Raw genomic sequence first — 16,202 nt, forward strand, 5'->3', positions numbered from 1 at the left:
CTCTAGATACAGCAGTGCATGGATTGATTTCCGATATGCCTACCTTTCAGCTTTCAGTTAAATGGACCACGTCACGTGGCATTTTGAAGACCATTTCTATTGACAATTTATTTGAAGATATTTAAAAAAAATTAATATTATCAAATTCAACCACCCCATTACCCAAGCCACCATGTTGTTGTCCTCAAAACCAAAAAGCCAAATATGATTTCAAACCTTGAATTACTCTCTAAGGCATATGAGAACATCCCCTAAATCATTTTATTATAATCTTATAAAAATTTGTGTATAGGTGACTGGAAGCCATTATTTCTCAACTTTAGATAATGAATCGTATAAGTAGTGCTAAGAATCTCTCATTCCAAAGCTATTAAAGTGGTATGCCAAGATGATTCCATACTAATGAGAAGATCAACATGATTCTGAAAAAAATTACATCAACATGATTTTTCTTTGTGATTTGTGTCTTAATTAGTGAATTGCTTACAATATATACAGCATTATGGTTAAGTGATCATGACCTTATGGTTATGTGATATATGTAGATGTCCAAGGTGATGGTATGATCAAATCTCTATCAATAGAGATACTATTATTCATAACACTCCCATAAAAATATTTTTTAAGTGTAGTTTCAATTTGTTTCTGATTTTAGAAACTATTACATAAAACTTCGGAGTTTACCTTGTTTTGGGAGGGGAGGGGAGGGCTCACCCCTTGTGCTTTCCTACAAGTCCTCCTTACTCTCCCAAAGTCGAACTTCCGGACTTAAAAAAAACTAACACGACTGAAGCACTAAACCCAAATTTTATATTAAACTCACAATGTATTAAAAGTACCAATAAATTGTGTTATTTTTTGTTGGTTAGCTAATTGTGCATGATTTTACTTGTTCTTTCTCACTTGCAATACATTAACCACTTATAGCACCTTATTAGCATAGGCTAGGATAGTTTTGGATCATTGATAAGTTTGGAAAAGGTATAATTAAGAGTCTTAAATTTGCATAATATAGGGCATAAACTTTTTTTTTTTACTTTAGTATATTTTAGTATATGTTGAAGTGCATATATAGAAGAGTCTTATATGATTGTCACAATAAGAAATCTTATAGTGCTAGAATTATTATGGAAGGAGGTCTCACAAAAGAGTTACAGTTAGAACATATTTTAGTTATGTTAATCTTCTATGTATGTTCAGTTGTTTAATTATGCTGGGACTTATCGTTAAGTGTTATACTTTGGGTGTAATGGGGACAAGGGTAGTTTAATTGTAATTGGTATTTACTATTTTTCTCTATTATAAATAGAGGCTCATATACTTAGATTACAACAAGTTAGTAAAAGTTTTCTTTTTTCCATCAATTCAACATGGTATTATAGCAGATTTTGTGAGTCGACTTGGTTAACCCGAAGAGATAATGTGATCCTTTTTTTATCTATCATCTCTAGTAGTTTAGATTCATATTCTATTTTCTTGGCTTTCGCATATCTATACAGAGATTTTCATATTTCAAATTATATATTGTTGTAAATATCTTCGAGTCTACTTTCCAACACAAAAATAATTTTAGCAATCGGAGTTTTTTACAAAGAGAAATCGATATTTGAAGTAGCAAAAATTACGTTGCTAGAGAGGTTTGAGCAACAATAGAAAGCTTCAAATTTTGAGTCATTTTATGCCATCAAGAACGAAACTTTATATGACGAATTATATATCAAAAAAAATATTTGTAAGTCTATTTTATTACCTATCACACCAATTCTCAATTTGAGTTTTTCAGAGGGAGATATCGATCTTGGAAGAATTAATGGTCATGTTGGCCAAAGAAAAAAGAATACTCAGGTCAGTCAAACTACAATCTAAAATCTATAAAATTCTTTATCTCAAAATAAGTATATTTTTATGAAAATAAATTATACTTGGATGAAATTTATTTAAGTCTAGTTTCGTAAGGAGAAAATTTCATGTCACTCTCATCTATATTTAAGGAGATATTCTCATTGAAACTGACAAAGGTCAAACTACTGAACAAAGAGAATCAAAAGGTCATAAAAGATTCAAGAACGAATTTTATTTTATTTTGTCAGACTAAGTATCAGATTAAAGCTCTTCGAGTTTAGTTTCTTTAGCAACAAATCGTTTGTAATTTAGAACTATATTTTTGGACAAATCGATATCAAAAGTACCAAAAGTCAATTCTGTCGAAAATCTCTCTTGTTTTCCTATTTTTTGTCCTATTATCTCTCTAGACATTTACGTGAATTAGTTTCATTTTCTCCTAAAATTCAATTTTTTAGCCAAATTTATCTTTTAATCAAAGAATTTTGGTCTGACTTCAACACGATCATCTTTTCTTAAGGCTCTTTGATCCTAGAAATCTCTTATATTTGGAAAGTCTAATTTAGGAAAGTGTTGCTAATTCAGAAAAGTTTATCATAGGAAAATTTCTATTTTGATTCTACAGAATCTGGAATGTATTCCAGTTAAGAATTTGATTAGAAACTTTCCTCGTATAGATTGATCAATTTGGAAACAAAAACTTATAAGTTATGCAATTTTATCTAAATTCCAATAATCAATATTGTTTTCAAGTTTTGTTTTTTTACTACTTGGTTATATATCTTTCGCATCATAAACTCTGAAATATTTTGTTTACCCTCATAAAATTAACTTGTGGTCATACTTTGTCAAATTTATTAAGTTATTTTTCTAATGTTACAATCTCTTTAATATCAAAGTAGCTATCTTTCCTTTGTTAGCAGTTACCATTCTCCTACTATCTTTTTTTTACTCTCACATACCCCTCTAAACTAACCTCTTGTGCATTACTTCAGTTAGGTTTCACTTTTATATACATCTAAGAATCATTTTATGAGTACCCTTAATAGGTTTTAATCGTCATTGGAGTGAATGGCATTATCATGAGGTAGGTTTTGACACTATGAATTATAATGAATTAAACGAGTACTATTACTAAAGGAATTATTACACTATGAATTACTCATGTACTCCCACTAATCACTAAATTCGAAATCCAAAGAATTTTTACCTTGGGCAAGTCGAGAATGCAAAACTTTTATCAAACTCTCAAAATAAAGAAAAATGGGTAAAATTACAGGCTATTGCCATGAAACTGTGCCACATTCGAGCTCCTGCACTTTCGCCATCGATCCTGTTCTTATCCTGAACAACTTTTGCTTCAAAATAAATCTTCGTTCAGAGTTCCTGTAGGAAGTTAATACAATGCATCAATCCCAGAAACCGGAATAATACAAGGAAGCTTACAATTTACATTTCGGATTGCAAAAATATCAAAAAGAAATACCAGAGTTTATTACAGACACTCAAACAGTTTTTTCTTCGGCTTCTGCTTCCTGTCTTGGTACTTCACCTCCATTCCCTACAATTCACAATCAGAAACACCCTTGGGTCTATCAGACATCTCAATAGATGATGATTATCAAAATACTCATAAATATTTCTCAAGATTATATCATATGATTGATCAGATCAAATACAGGAAGCTCAACTGTGTGTTAATCAGATTCTCAGATGCTGACAACAACTCATAGTGTCAGCCATTATCAAATGAAGCTATTTGACCTTCTATTCTCTGACTTTGGCATGAGTAGACCCAGTTTCCATTCATCACAACCTTTTATCTTTCATTACCACAAGAACGTGTCCCTACACTTCCCATATTACTATCTCTACTACAATAAAGGTCATTCAGTTTCCATTCAGGAACATGGATGGGTTTTCTGAAAGACCATCATAGAAAATTGATCACCTCCATTTCATATACTTTCCACATACTATAAGTATCTATTTTCTTCGTCTCAAAATCTTTATTCTTCAAACATAAGATTGTTTAATCTAACTTATCCTGATGACCATGAATGAGAACAAAAGCTTTCCACATTCAGGGATCTTGAACCAGTACCATAATCATAAAAGAGGAACCTCTTGACCAAGAGTTAGGATCGCTACTGCATTTGCCATAGATATGATATCACAAGCTTTCACAGAAGCAAATTCTTGAAATAGACAAAAGGACAAACTAGAGTTCAACATATTTCAGTGCCCCAATTAATGTCTACTCAAGTCTGTTCACAATGTTGATTAAGAATATTCGCAAGGTCCCCAAACTGAGTTCATGGGGTAAATAATATGATAGAAACTCACAGAACTTTAATAAACACTTTAATAAACCCAAATGAAATCTGGTGTCGCTGCATATCTTTTGTCGATCCGCTTCACCAATCAGAGAGAAAATAATCAAATAATTAAATAATTTCTTTGTCAGGCCCGAGGCATATATTCACTATCTTCGAAAGAGATCCACCTCCTACAGGACACAAAATACTGACAATCCCTTCCCAAGATACAATGGACTTTTCCGTCCTCTTAGACGTGCACAGTGCTAAGTGGGCACACGAAGTATACAAGACTTTTTCTGATTGCTCGAACCGAATCAAATGAAGGATATGACCTTATTTTCTTTCAAGAGAGTTAAAATTTCTCTCAAGAACACTAAGAACGATTTCTTCTTTTCAGAATGCTTTTCAGAGCGCAAATTCTTCTATATATATATCTCTCTGACGTTCTAAAGATCTATTTATAGAACTTTCCAACTCTTCTGGTACAAACCACCTCTTGATCTAACCATCAAGATCTATAACCCCTTCGATTTGAAAGTTAAGATCAGTGATCCCAATTTGAGAGTTAGATCTATAACCGCTTTGATCTTACGGTTCAGATCTGTAACGACTTTTGATCTAACCATTAGATCTTTAACGGCATGATCTGACCTCTCAGATCTGTAACCGCTTGATCCGACGGTTCAGATTTATAACCACCAGATCCGATGGTTAAGATTTGTAACCGTTTCCATCCGACGGCTCTGATCTCGATCCATCCCAATGGTCAAATAGATCCGATAAACAAATCCATCCTGCTTTGGCCCTACATGTCACACATGTGATGTGTGAGCCCACCCAAACACGTGCAAACATGTGTGTCTGACCACACACGTGCGAGACTGCGTGCACATGCGAGCATGAGAGCCTCGCACGTGCCCATATGTGAGTCTCGCACGTGCCCATATGTGAGTCTCACATGAACTCTAGGAGGACTGGTGGGTAATTTGTATTCGACCCAAGAAGTCCCTATTGCTTTTAGCAATGTAGGACTAAAAGAAATGAAACTAGAAGAAAAAACATGTCTTTGGTCTAAGCAGGTCTCGAACCTGCCACCTCAAACATATATCAATACGCTCTGACCAACCGAGCTAGGCACGTGCGTGTACCTATTGTGCACGCATGTACCTTTTATTTTTAAAAACCTCTAACATTCCCCACCATTTTTGAAAATTAAAAATCAATTTATGATTAGATTTGACAAGGTTCAAGCAATAAATACACTATAGCTTTCGATGATGTCTTTCGGACGTGGACCATAATCTAGTTGGAATTTCGCCACCCACACCGGTCCTAAGTGAACGAATCTTAAACTTGGACTTTATGTGTAGGCTTTGAGAATACTGAAAAACTAAGTGTTAATCCTACATGTGAGTTACATTGGAATACCGCGTTAATACCATGCGCAAGTATCTTGTATTGTGAGTGCCTTAGAGAACAAGCCTAAATTCTCTGCTAGATTGCAGCCCCATAGTCACACTCACATCGGTGATATCTCCAAGGGTATATTACGTCTTTATACTCTGCTATAATAGTCTTGATATCATTAAGGTAATACACCAACCTCATATCCAATGCCATTGAGCACCTATTTCATAGAGATGGGACAAGGATAAAATTCACTTTAATTTGGTGCTCCTATTAGTCACGCATTCAGCTTGTTTTTCCCATTGAACCTTCATCTTGGGAGTTCCAGTCAGATAGGTTGGGTTGCCACTGATGGTGACTCAAGTACTAGGCTTTAGTCTCATCCGCCTCAAAGCATATTGTACTTGTCCTCTCTACAAACCCTTAGTTAGATGATCTGCCAAGTTTTCCACTGATTTAATATAAATCGAGGTTATAACTTCAGTGGGAGTGAGCTTCCTCAAAATTTTATACCAAAACTCAATATGCCTAGACGACTTTGAGTTATGATTTTTACTTTCAAATTTTCATAATGGTCGTCTGATTATCACAATTAATTAAGATAACTAGAATTGGCTTACCCATCATTGGAATGTTTGACAATAAACCCCCAAGTCATTCAACTTCTCCACCAACCAACTCTAAGGCTACTATCTCAGCCTCCATAGTAGATCTGGGTAATCAAGTGGCAGCCCCCCACATAGTGTAAATACAAAACCACTAATGGCTTTAGTGTTATCAGAATTAGAATAAAAAATCCAGTTAGCATCACTGTACCATCTAATACAATGGGAAACCAGAACAGTGTATACTGTAATTAACAGTACCTTTCAAATATTTAAAAAGTCTTACAATAGCATCCCAATGAGATTTATCGAGGTTACTCGTATACCTACTCAGTCTTCCTAACGCTTAGGAAATATCTAGTATGGTACAATTTGATAAATACATGAGACTTCCAATAATTTGAGAGTACCTAAACTGTGAAATACTATCCCCACCATTTTTCCTTAATTTTATGTTAGAATCATAGGGTGTGCTAACTGGTTTACAACTCTCATATCCAAACCATTTCAAACTTTTTCCACATAATGATATTTTTTTTTGTTTTTTTTTTTAAATGATGCTGAATTTTATTATCAGAGCTCAAACGAGCATATTACAAGAGTAATCTCATTTTTATTTTTAATTATTCTGATTCCTAATATCACATTCACTAACCCTAGGTATTTCATATCAAAATTATCATTAAGATATTTCTTTATCTAATATTTTGATATTTTCATTTCCAAATATCAATATGTCATCAACATAAACACATAAGATAATGAAAGACCTATCGTATATTTTCAAATATACACATTTATCAAAATCACATATTTTGAAACCATATGATAGGATTACCCGATCAAAATTTTCATGCCACGGCTTAGGAGCTTGTTTTAGACCATATAAATAGTTGACTATTTTACACACCTTATTCTCATGACCAGAAACTACAAAACCCTCTGATTGTTCCATATAAATGTCTTCCTCTAATTTGCCATTGAGAAAGGATGTTCTAACATCCATTTGATGTATTTCGAGGTTATGTGATGCAGCTAGTGCAATAAGCACTCGAATTGTAGTTATCTTAGTGACTGGTGAGTAAGTATCAAAAAAATTGTTCCCTTCTCTTTCACTAAAACTTTTAGCAACTAATCTAGCTTTGAATTTTTCTATGGACCCATCAGATTACATTTCCTTTTGAAGATTCATTTGCATCCAATTGGTCTAGACACTGGAAGTAAGTCTATTAGTTCCCATGTATGGTGTGAAAGAATTGAATCCATTTCACTTTTAACTGCTTCCTCCTACATGGATGCTTCACTAGATTTCATTGCTTCGATGAAAATCAATAGATCATCCACTATGAGGAATGTGTAAAAATCATCTCATAGGTTCTTTTCTATCCTAGGTCTTATTCCGCCTAAGTTCAATTTGTGGCACTGATTCGGTATCCTCATCACGGTATCTAGAAGTCTCTCCTACTTCTAATTTTCTCTTTTCTTTCATAGGAAACACATTTTCAAAAAATACAACATCATCGGATTCTTTAATAGTATCTACCATAATTTCAGGAAAATCTGAATGTACTACTAAAAACCGATATGCATTATTGTTTTCTGCATATCCTATGAAAGCTACATCGTAAGTCTTAGGACAGCTTCGTCATGTTAAAGTTAATTTTAACTTTAGCAAGACAACCTCATACTTTAAAATATTTAATACTAGGTCTTCTACCCCACCATAACTCATATGGTGTTTTCTAAGTGTCCTTGCATGGAATACTATTATGTATTTTACATACCGAAAGTAAAGTTTCTCCTCACAATTATTGGAAAGACCAGAACTCGACAACATAGAATTAATCATGTCCACAAATGTTTTGATTTTCCTTTCAGCTACTCCATTGGATTGACGAGAATAAGAAATCATGGTTTCACGTATGATACCATGTTCCTCACAGAATTTTCCATATTCTATATGTTAAGAAAAAGTCTCACATAGATTAGTGAGTACAAAAATCTTGAGTTTATTAGTTGGTAAAGAGGTTTCCTAAGTTGGCTAGTCATTTTGGGATGGACCTTGGACCCAACTTAACATGGTATCAGAGTGGGTACTCATATGTGGTCCTGCACCTAAGCTATCTATTTGTAGAGCCACAAAAGAGGGCCTACACCTAAACTATCCACTTATAGAACCACAAAAGAGGGTCTACACCTAAACTGCCTACTCCTAAATTATACACTTGTAGAGCCACAAAAGAGGGTATACACGTGAGGAGGAGTGTTAAGGAATAATCCCACATAGATTAGTAAGTACAAAGATCTTGAGTTTATTAGTTGGTAAAAGAGGTTTCCTAAGTTAACTAATCATTTTGGGATGGGCCTTGGAGCCAACTTAACACTAGAGAATTATATTCTCCTCTATCCGACTGAAGCCTTTTTATTGTTTTTTGGGTTTGATTTTCTATTTCTGATTTATAAATTTTAAAATTTTCTAACGCTTCATTCTTAGTCCTAATTAGATACACAGCAGTATTTTGACATATCTATAAAGGTAATAAAATACCTTTTTACTCCTCTAGTCAAAATACCAAATCTCACAAATGTTAGTGTATAAGATCTAAAAAATCAGAGTTTTTACTCGTTGATTTCAATGGCTTTCTAGGTTGTTTCGATTGGACACGTTTCTCACATTTATTTTGTAACTCTATGTTATTTTTAGGTATTAAATTTAAATTCATTTCTTTTTAGAGTGTTCATATTTACATGTCCAAATCTATTGTGCCATAAGTCAAAGAATCAACTAACATGACATAAGATGAAGTTTTATTTTCATTGATATTTTTGGCAGAAATTACATTTAATTTGAATAAACCATCAAAAACATAACTCTTCCCTACAAAAGACCCACTTTTGGTAATTACAACCTTATTCGATTCAAACACTAATTTGTAACCTAAGTGACTCGGAAGGAAACCATTAACACAATTATTCCACACATCTAGCATGTACTACACACTGTGAAGTGAGAGTGTTCCCGGATGTGAACTTGAACTCTATTTCTCCTTCATCTATCACTCAAGCAACACTGGAATTGCCCATTTTCACAGCTCTCCCTTTGACTTTCTAGTAGGAAGAAAAAGAAGAAATATCAAAACAAATATGGATAGTTGCTTTTGTATAAATCCACCAATTGGTTGGATTAAATGCCAGATTTATTTCCAAGGTAGTTGTTACTAACCTGTCATCAGTTCCAGCCAAGCTAGTTTTGATTATCATGTTCGCATGAGGAGTCATACTATCACCTTACCCTTTATTTTTCTTGTATCTACACAGCTTAGCAAAGTGATCCAATTTTCCACAGACATAACATGCCCTCTTGTTCTATTCCTGAGTTATCTGTTTAGGCTTACCAAGGAATTTCTTGGACTTCTTCTTTATGAATGTTCTTTGATTCTATCAAATTCTCTCTTCCACTAACTTCAGATCCGTTACCCAAGTTTTTATTAACAATTCAATGTTTTTCTTCTATCTGAATCAACACCAATACATCGTCTAATGTGGGAAGAGAATTTTCTTTTATGTTTCATCTGGATCTTGAAGTTTGACCATGATGGAGGAAATTTTTCAATGAGGGCAGATGCTTGTATTCTATCATCAATAGGAATACCTTTGGTGATAATCTTATCAACAATGTTATGAATTTCATGTGCTCGATCGATTACTGACTTCCCATCTGCCATTGACTCTATGAAAAACTTTTGTTCGAACTCTGTTCCTTGCCCGTAGTTCAACTCTAAAGCCTTCCATAAACTTTTTGCATTTTTTGCACAAGAATACAAATCATATAAAGTGTTGCTTAGTGCACTAAGGATCAGACAAATGTCAGAGGTCTTTAAAAATAAAAGGCACATGCGTGCACAACAGGTATGCACACATGCCTAGATCGGTTAGTCAGAGTGCAGTGATATATGTTTGAGGTCACGGGCTCGAGATCTGCCTGGACCAAAGGCATTTTTTTATCTTGGTTTTATTTTCTTTAGTCTTTTTTTTTTAATGATGCTGAATTTTATTATGAGAGGTCAAACGAGCAGATTACAAGAGGGGAAGCCATTTTCTTTAGTCTCACATTGATAAAAGCAATGAAGACTTCCTGTATTAAATACAGATACCCACCAGTCCCCCTTGAGTTTGTGAGAGACACACACACACGCGTGCAAGGCTCTCATGCCTGCACGTGTGTGGTCAATCACACATGTTCAGTGGACCCGCATGTCACATGTGTTATATGTAGGGCCAAAGCAGGATGAGTCTTTTTTTATCGGATCAATTTGACCGTTGGGATGGATCAAGATCAAAGTCGTTGGATGGAAATTGTTACAAATTTTAACCATTAGATCAAACGATTACAAATCGGAAATGTCGGATCAGTCAGTTACAGATTTGAACTGTTCGATTGAAAGGTTACAAAATTTGAACTGTCAAATCAAGCCGTTACAAATCCAAACAGTCAGATAGTGCCGTTATAGATCTAAAAGTTAGCTAAGTCGTTACAGATCAGAACCGTCATATCAAAGCGGTTACAAATCTGACATTCAGATTGGGATCAATGATTTGAATCGTCAGATCAAAGAGGTTACAAATCTGGACGATTAGATCAAGCGGTAGTTTTTCCCAGAATAGTTAGAAAGCTCTACAAATAGAACTTCAAAATGTCAGAAAGATATCGAGAAGAAATTTGAGCTCTAAAAAGTATTGTTAAAAGAACAAATCGTTCTTCATGTTCTTGAGAAAAATTTCAACATTCTTGAAAGAAAAGGAAGAAATATCCATCGTTCAATCCGGTTTGAGCAATCAGAAAAGGTCTTGTAGAATTTGTGAATCCACTTAGCATTGTCCACATCTAAGAGGGCAAAAAGGTCTATTGTATCTTGGGAAGAGATCATCAACATCATGTGCATTGTAGGAGTGCAAATCTCTTTCGAAGATAGTGAATACATGTCTCGGACCTAATAGAGTTATTAATTAATTATTTGATTATTTTCTGTCTGATTGGTGAAGCGGATCAACAAATAGTGCATCGACATCATATTTAATTTGAGTTTATTACAGTGGTTATTGAAGTTCTGTGAGTTTGCATCATATTATTTACAACAGTTCAAATCCAAGTAAGTCATGATTGTACAGTAATCATTTTTCTATTGAACTTCAAATATTTGCTCATACATAGAAAAATATAATATTGCAAGATATGAGATTTTTAACACGCGAACATCTTTTTACCAAGATGATGCACAATCACAACTGTCTTTCACTAACCTGAAAGTGTTGTTAAAAAATGACAATACAAAATAGATCCACAAAAAACGAAACTCAAAAGAAAAAAACAATGAAAAAATTTGTTAAGCCAAGCTCAACTCAAACCAAAAACTAGAAAGCTATCCTTATTACAACATTCTTCACATCGTAGATAAGAGAGAGAAATAAAGTGTAATTTAAAGAAAAAATAAGTTAAAATGAGCAAACAATGAATACAAATATAATGATCAGAATGTTGAAATTTTAAAATATAGTTAAATCAAAAGTAAGAAAGTAGTGAAATTGACAATTTTTTTGAAAATAAACTTTAATCAAAAGCAAAACTAGAATGACCTCCACATCTGGATATTCAACAACCAACGTTACAAACACAAAAAATAAAGTCCAACTATAAGAAAAAGTAGTCAAAATGAAATTAACAAAAAGGAAAAAGAAGAGAAAACAGAATGACCTATTTGACTTGTATGTTAAAAAAAAAAAACTATTGGGAAAAAAAGGAATACGAGCCAAAATGAAGCAACAAAGAAAGGGACATTTGCTCTTGATTATCAACTAAAGAGTAGAAAGGGACATTTACCATTGATTATCAATGAAAAAGTAGGAACAAGTTTGGCATATTAAATGATGCTACAAATTTCTAAAGGATAATTTAACATGGATGAACTCAAAATCCAGGAAGCACATGCAGTAGTAGGAATAACCCAATTACTAAAAACCTTAGCTCTTCACTTATTCTTCTTTACACAATCATAACTAGGAGAGGAAGATATGAAATGAAGTTGCATTGATGATACTTACATCACAGGTATTATCCTTAATGAGTTGTAAATGCGGATAAAATCCCATCATGATGCAATTGGAAAAGGAAATTTTAGGTGATATAAAATTGCAATGATGAAGCTTACCACATTCATTAAATATGACACCACCAGAACACAACCCCTCTTCAATTTTAATTAACTGAAGAGTCATTCTTGGACCAATCTCATGAAGTTTGACTGCACTCTTTGTGGACGCCCTATTTACTCTACCAAGATCATTTACTAGGCTTACAGTTGCAGCATCATCATCTGCTTCACTTTCTGATCCATAGCCAGCCCTTGATACATGAAAAATAATTAAGTAACACAAATAATTTTGTGCAAATAATTAAACTTACTTATCCATTTAAATCAGAAAATAAATAATCAAAAAAATATCTTACTTTGTAACAAAGTCACTAACATCCTGAAGACTCCTCAAATCAGGCACTTGGTGACTCTGTACAAATTTTCTGAGCCTACGAGACACCCCCACTGGCTGCAATTTGATGGAGTAGTGCCGGAAATCAATCAGCTTTGTTTCTTTATCATAATTGAGCAACACAATCCTCTGGCACGAGGAAAGATTGACCTAAATTGACAAAAAGATGGAACATATAAGCCAAGGATATACACCTAATCTATGATAAGCCAACAGGCCATTCTAACAAAAACATTGAAGTAAATATCAAAATAGCTAGATAAAGGGTAGAAAAATGTAGAAAGAATGTTTTTTCAAGCACTGACTGTATTAATGTCAATTGATGGAAATATATTCTGAAACATAATGGTTGTGAGCCTCAGATGTTGCTCCCCGGTTCCAAAACCTGAAAGGACAATCTGTGAACAAAAATTTTTCAAATCAGCAACAGCCAAATACTAGGTAACATTAACAAGACAGACCTAGTTACTTACAAATCAAACAACTACAATAAACCAAGGAAAATAGGAGACTATAAACATACCAGGGGAGAGTTCTTAAAAATTTCTGGAGGGCATCTGGGACGAGCCTGTGAATGTGCCACATCAACTGCCAATGAGTACTCATGAATTTTGAATGTAAGGGTCGGTCCCTGAGGGGTCCTGGCAACTTTCAAGTACGGTGCTGTATCTGTTTTGGAAAGCATTAAGAAATGAGTTACACCCATTGGACCTGCCAGATTCAAAAAGTCCTTGAGATTATTCCGTTTCTTTTCCTGCAAAAACAGAGAAGTTCAGCTATTTTAAAATGTTTGAGGCAACATAAATAACAAATAGGCAGATGGAGAAATCAAAAAAATTTGGAATTTATTTTCACATAAAACCTACAAAATTTAGAGGCACTTGTCAGAAAAACATCTGTTAGTATATACAGACCTTCAATTTGAGAGCTGTATGAGGAAGCATTAACTTGCGCAAGTCCATTTGAAGCTGCTTCAGAGAATGCGGCAGTTTTCCTCTTGAAAATACAAAGCTCTTTGGGATCTTATCTCCCGAGACATGATCAACAGTGGGCTTTTTTACAACTCGCTTGACAGATGTCCATTTACTCTTCTTCATTCCATCAGTTATCATCGAATAAAGTTGTAAAAGAAAAAGTGAGATAGAATCTTCTAAAAACGCAAAATACTTTAAAATACATTTCTTTAAAAAAAAAAAATAGTTGAAGATGATGAGGTGCTCACATTTCGGAAGCGCGCCATTGCTTCAGCTTGAAGCGGCAAAGAGAGAACTTGATCAACTATACCGGGCCTCCTGAAAGAACCTGTAACAAAAACTCCGGTAATCACATGTTGGGACTACAATAGTTCCTAACGGGTTGCGACACTAGTTCAGATATCCGCTTTGTTATGAACAACAACTCCTACATTAAGAATGAGCTGCACAAATGCTTCAACACCACAGAATGACAACGAACATCAACTGAGCAAGACACTATAGCGAGTTCGAATCACCCGATTCACCAAATACATGCGACCGTAATTTAAGTTTGAACAGAGCAGAGAACGGGAAGGAGGGAGGAGAGATGTACTACTGGAAGGGAGGGATAGAAGCGGTAGGACGCCTCTCCTCCCTCCTTCCCCGTCTCTGCTCTGCCCCATCCACTCCTTGAAGCTCTTTCTGGTGGAAAACGTTAGAAAAAAAAGCACGGTAAAGAACGTACCTCTGTCGAGAAAAGTGTTCGACTTGCGGAGAGAATGATAATAGTTTGGAAGACGGAAGGACGTCTGCTATCTGCAGTAGTAGATATGGATGAGAGGAAGCGAATTATATGGAGAAAGCTTTGCCTAGGGCAATCTCGATTTCGATTCAGGGGTTTAAGGGTTTTAGAACATGGGTGGGGAACTCGTAATAGACTCGTTCACGGAATCAGTTGGCTATCTTTTGCTATATTTTTTGATTAAAAATAAACAAAATTATTTCAAAAAAAAATGTGGAACCGCAATGGAGGGGTTTTTCCACGATGAACTTGAAATGAATTGAAGATTTAACTTCAACTTCAACTCATCCTTGGGTGTTAGTATAGACAAGTTCAAGTGCATTGGAAAATAAATTCCAGTGTTAATGCCCAAAATGAAAAAGATGATATAAACGAGAGAATGAGTAACTTTTTGTAATATACTTAAATAGAACATATGCCTAAAAAAATAATTAACCAAAATAAACATGGTTACTATATTTATAAGTGATTTAATGTATAGTATTAAAATATATTAATAAACTAATTAATTAAAGACTATATTATATTACTTACTGATTCATTTTTAATTCATGTCCGATTCATTTTAGACTAACCCCCCCACCTAACTTAGATTTTGAGTTCAAGTGGAGTGATTTTGACTCATTTTTAAGTATTTTCAAGTAGGAATTAATTTATATCCAGGGGAGTAAAAAGGTCTTAGAATAATTTTTATCATTGTTTGTGACTCGTGATCGGGACTTGACTCGGTGTCTTAAAATCCCAAGTTAGATCAGGTGAATCGGGTCAACTCACCTTATTCACTGTTTTACTAGAGAGATTTAAAAAAATATAAAATAAATTACAAAAAATCTACATTTGAATATAAATATATATAATATACTAATATTTTTTGGGACATAAACTTAGTATATTGTGGATTCTTGTTTAGCAAAGGAAAAATACAAATATAAAGTCATTTATTATAAAATAATATGATTTAATTATAAATCATATTCTCAAAGAATGGTTTCAAAATGGTTAACACCCAAAACTAAATAAAACCTAATGCACTAAACAATTCACTCTGACCATAATCATAACTAATCATTTGATAACTTGCACCATATTGACTATAATACATCAAGACTAGTAGATGTATCCTCCTCCTCATGTAGTCATTTAGTTATTTGTATTTGATGTTATTAGTAATAATAAATTATAAAAAAAGTTAGTATTATAAAGCGAATTAGTACTAGTATATGACACGAAATAGGTAATTGATTTTAATTAAATGTACCTTATAGAAAGAAGATGGAATCTGTGTTGGAGTCTGGCAAAGAAGGGAGAAATTTGGAAGAAGAAGAAGAGAAAAGTTAACAAGAAAAAGAATTGGAAGGAGGCAAGGAAAAGAAATTTCGTTCATTATCAAAATTGTGCCTCTAATCTTCATTACACTTATTAATAATCAAAACTCTGAATTCAAATTACAAATAAGAGATAAAGTCTATCTAGTAAAATAATGGGAAAAGAAAAGAAATTTATAAAAGTGGACAATCTCCCAGCCACAAAGTGGTGGGTCCTGGTAAGTGCCATATGTCTCCGAGTAGGGGTGGCTTCGAATCGAGCCGAGTTCAAGATTCGGGATCAGCTCGTTTAAATTAATGAGTCGAGCTTGACCGAATCAAGGTTCGGCTCTAAAGCTCGCAAGACGGCTCGTTAATTTAACGAGTGACACGAGATTCGAGAGAAGGGAGTGGGACCAGAG

General features: G+C 34.0%; 1 protein-coding gene across 2 annotated transcripts; it reads right to left on the minus strand.

Annotated features, from left to right (window-relative positions):
- Nucleotides 1–3,069: 3,069 nt before the first annotated feature.
- Nucleotides 3,070–14,590, minus strand: LOC137946005 (peter Pan-like protein). Of its 2 annotated transcripts, none has more exons than XM_068792144.1 (9): nt 14,420–14,590; nt 13,941–14,020; nt 13,633–13,809; nt 13,242–13,472; nt 13,024–13,116; nt 12,681–12,868; nt 12,382–12,575; nt 3,346–3,403; nt 3,070–3,228 (listed from the first exon to the last, which is right to left on the minus strand). In XM_068792144.1, the coding sequence occupies exons 2-8, from the start codon at nt 13,956–13,958 to the stop codon at nt 3,348–3,350; spliced, it is 957 nt and encodes a 318-aa protein (XP_068648245.1). In that variant the 5' UTR covers nt 13,959–14,020; nt 14,420–14,590; the 3' UTR covers nt 3,070–3,228; nt 3,346–3,347. The 2 variants fall into 2 exon arrangements, with proteins under 2 accessions (XP_068648245.1, XP_068648243.1); XM_068792142.1 differs by having other exon boundaries at nt 3,329–3,403.
- Between the last annotated feature and the right edge of the window lie 1,612 nt (nt 14,591–16,202).

Source organism: Aristolochia californica, unplaced genomic scaffold (genome assembly GCF_029961685.1).
Source record: "Aristolochia californica isolate CCGP_79_NKW_82.1479 unplaced genomic scaffold, dmAriCali1.0.hap1 SCAF_12, whole genome shotgun sequence".
In the NCBI taxonomy this organism is placed as follows: Eukaryota; Viridiplantae; Streptophyta; class Magnoliopsida; order Piperales; family Aristolochiaceae; genus Aristolochia; species Aristolochia californica.

What these genes read in the sequence shown, in the direction of transcription:
- LOC137946005 (XM_068792144.1), bottom strand. An exon ending in ATACAGCTCTCAAATTGAAG is followed by an intron (nt 13,473 to 13,632) that starts GTCTGTATATAC and finishes CTGTTTTTGCAG; the next exon opens with GAAAAGAAACGGAATAATCT. An exon ending in TTTTTAAGAACTCTCCCCTG is followed by an intron (nt 13,117 to 13,241) that starts GTATGTTTATAG and finishes TTTTGTTCACAG; the next exon opens with ATTGTCCTTTCAGGTTTTGG.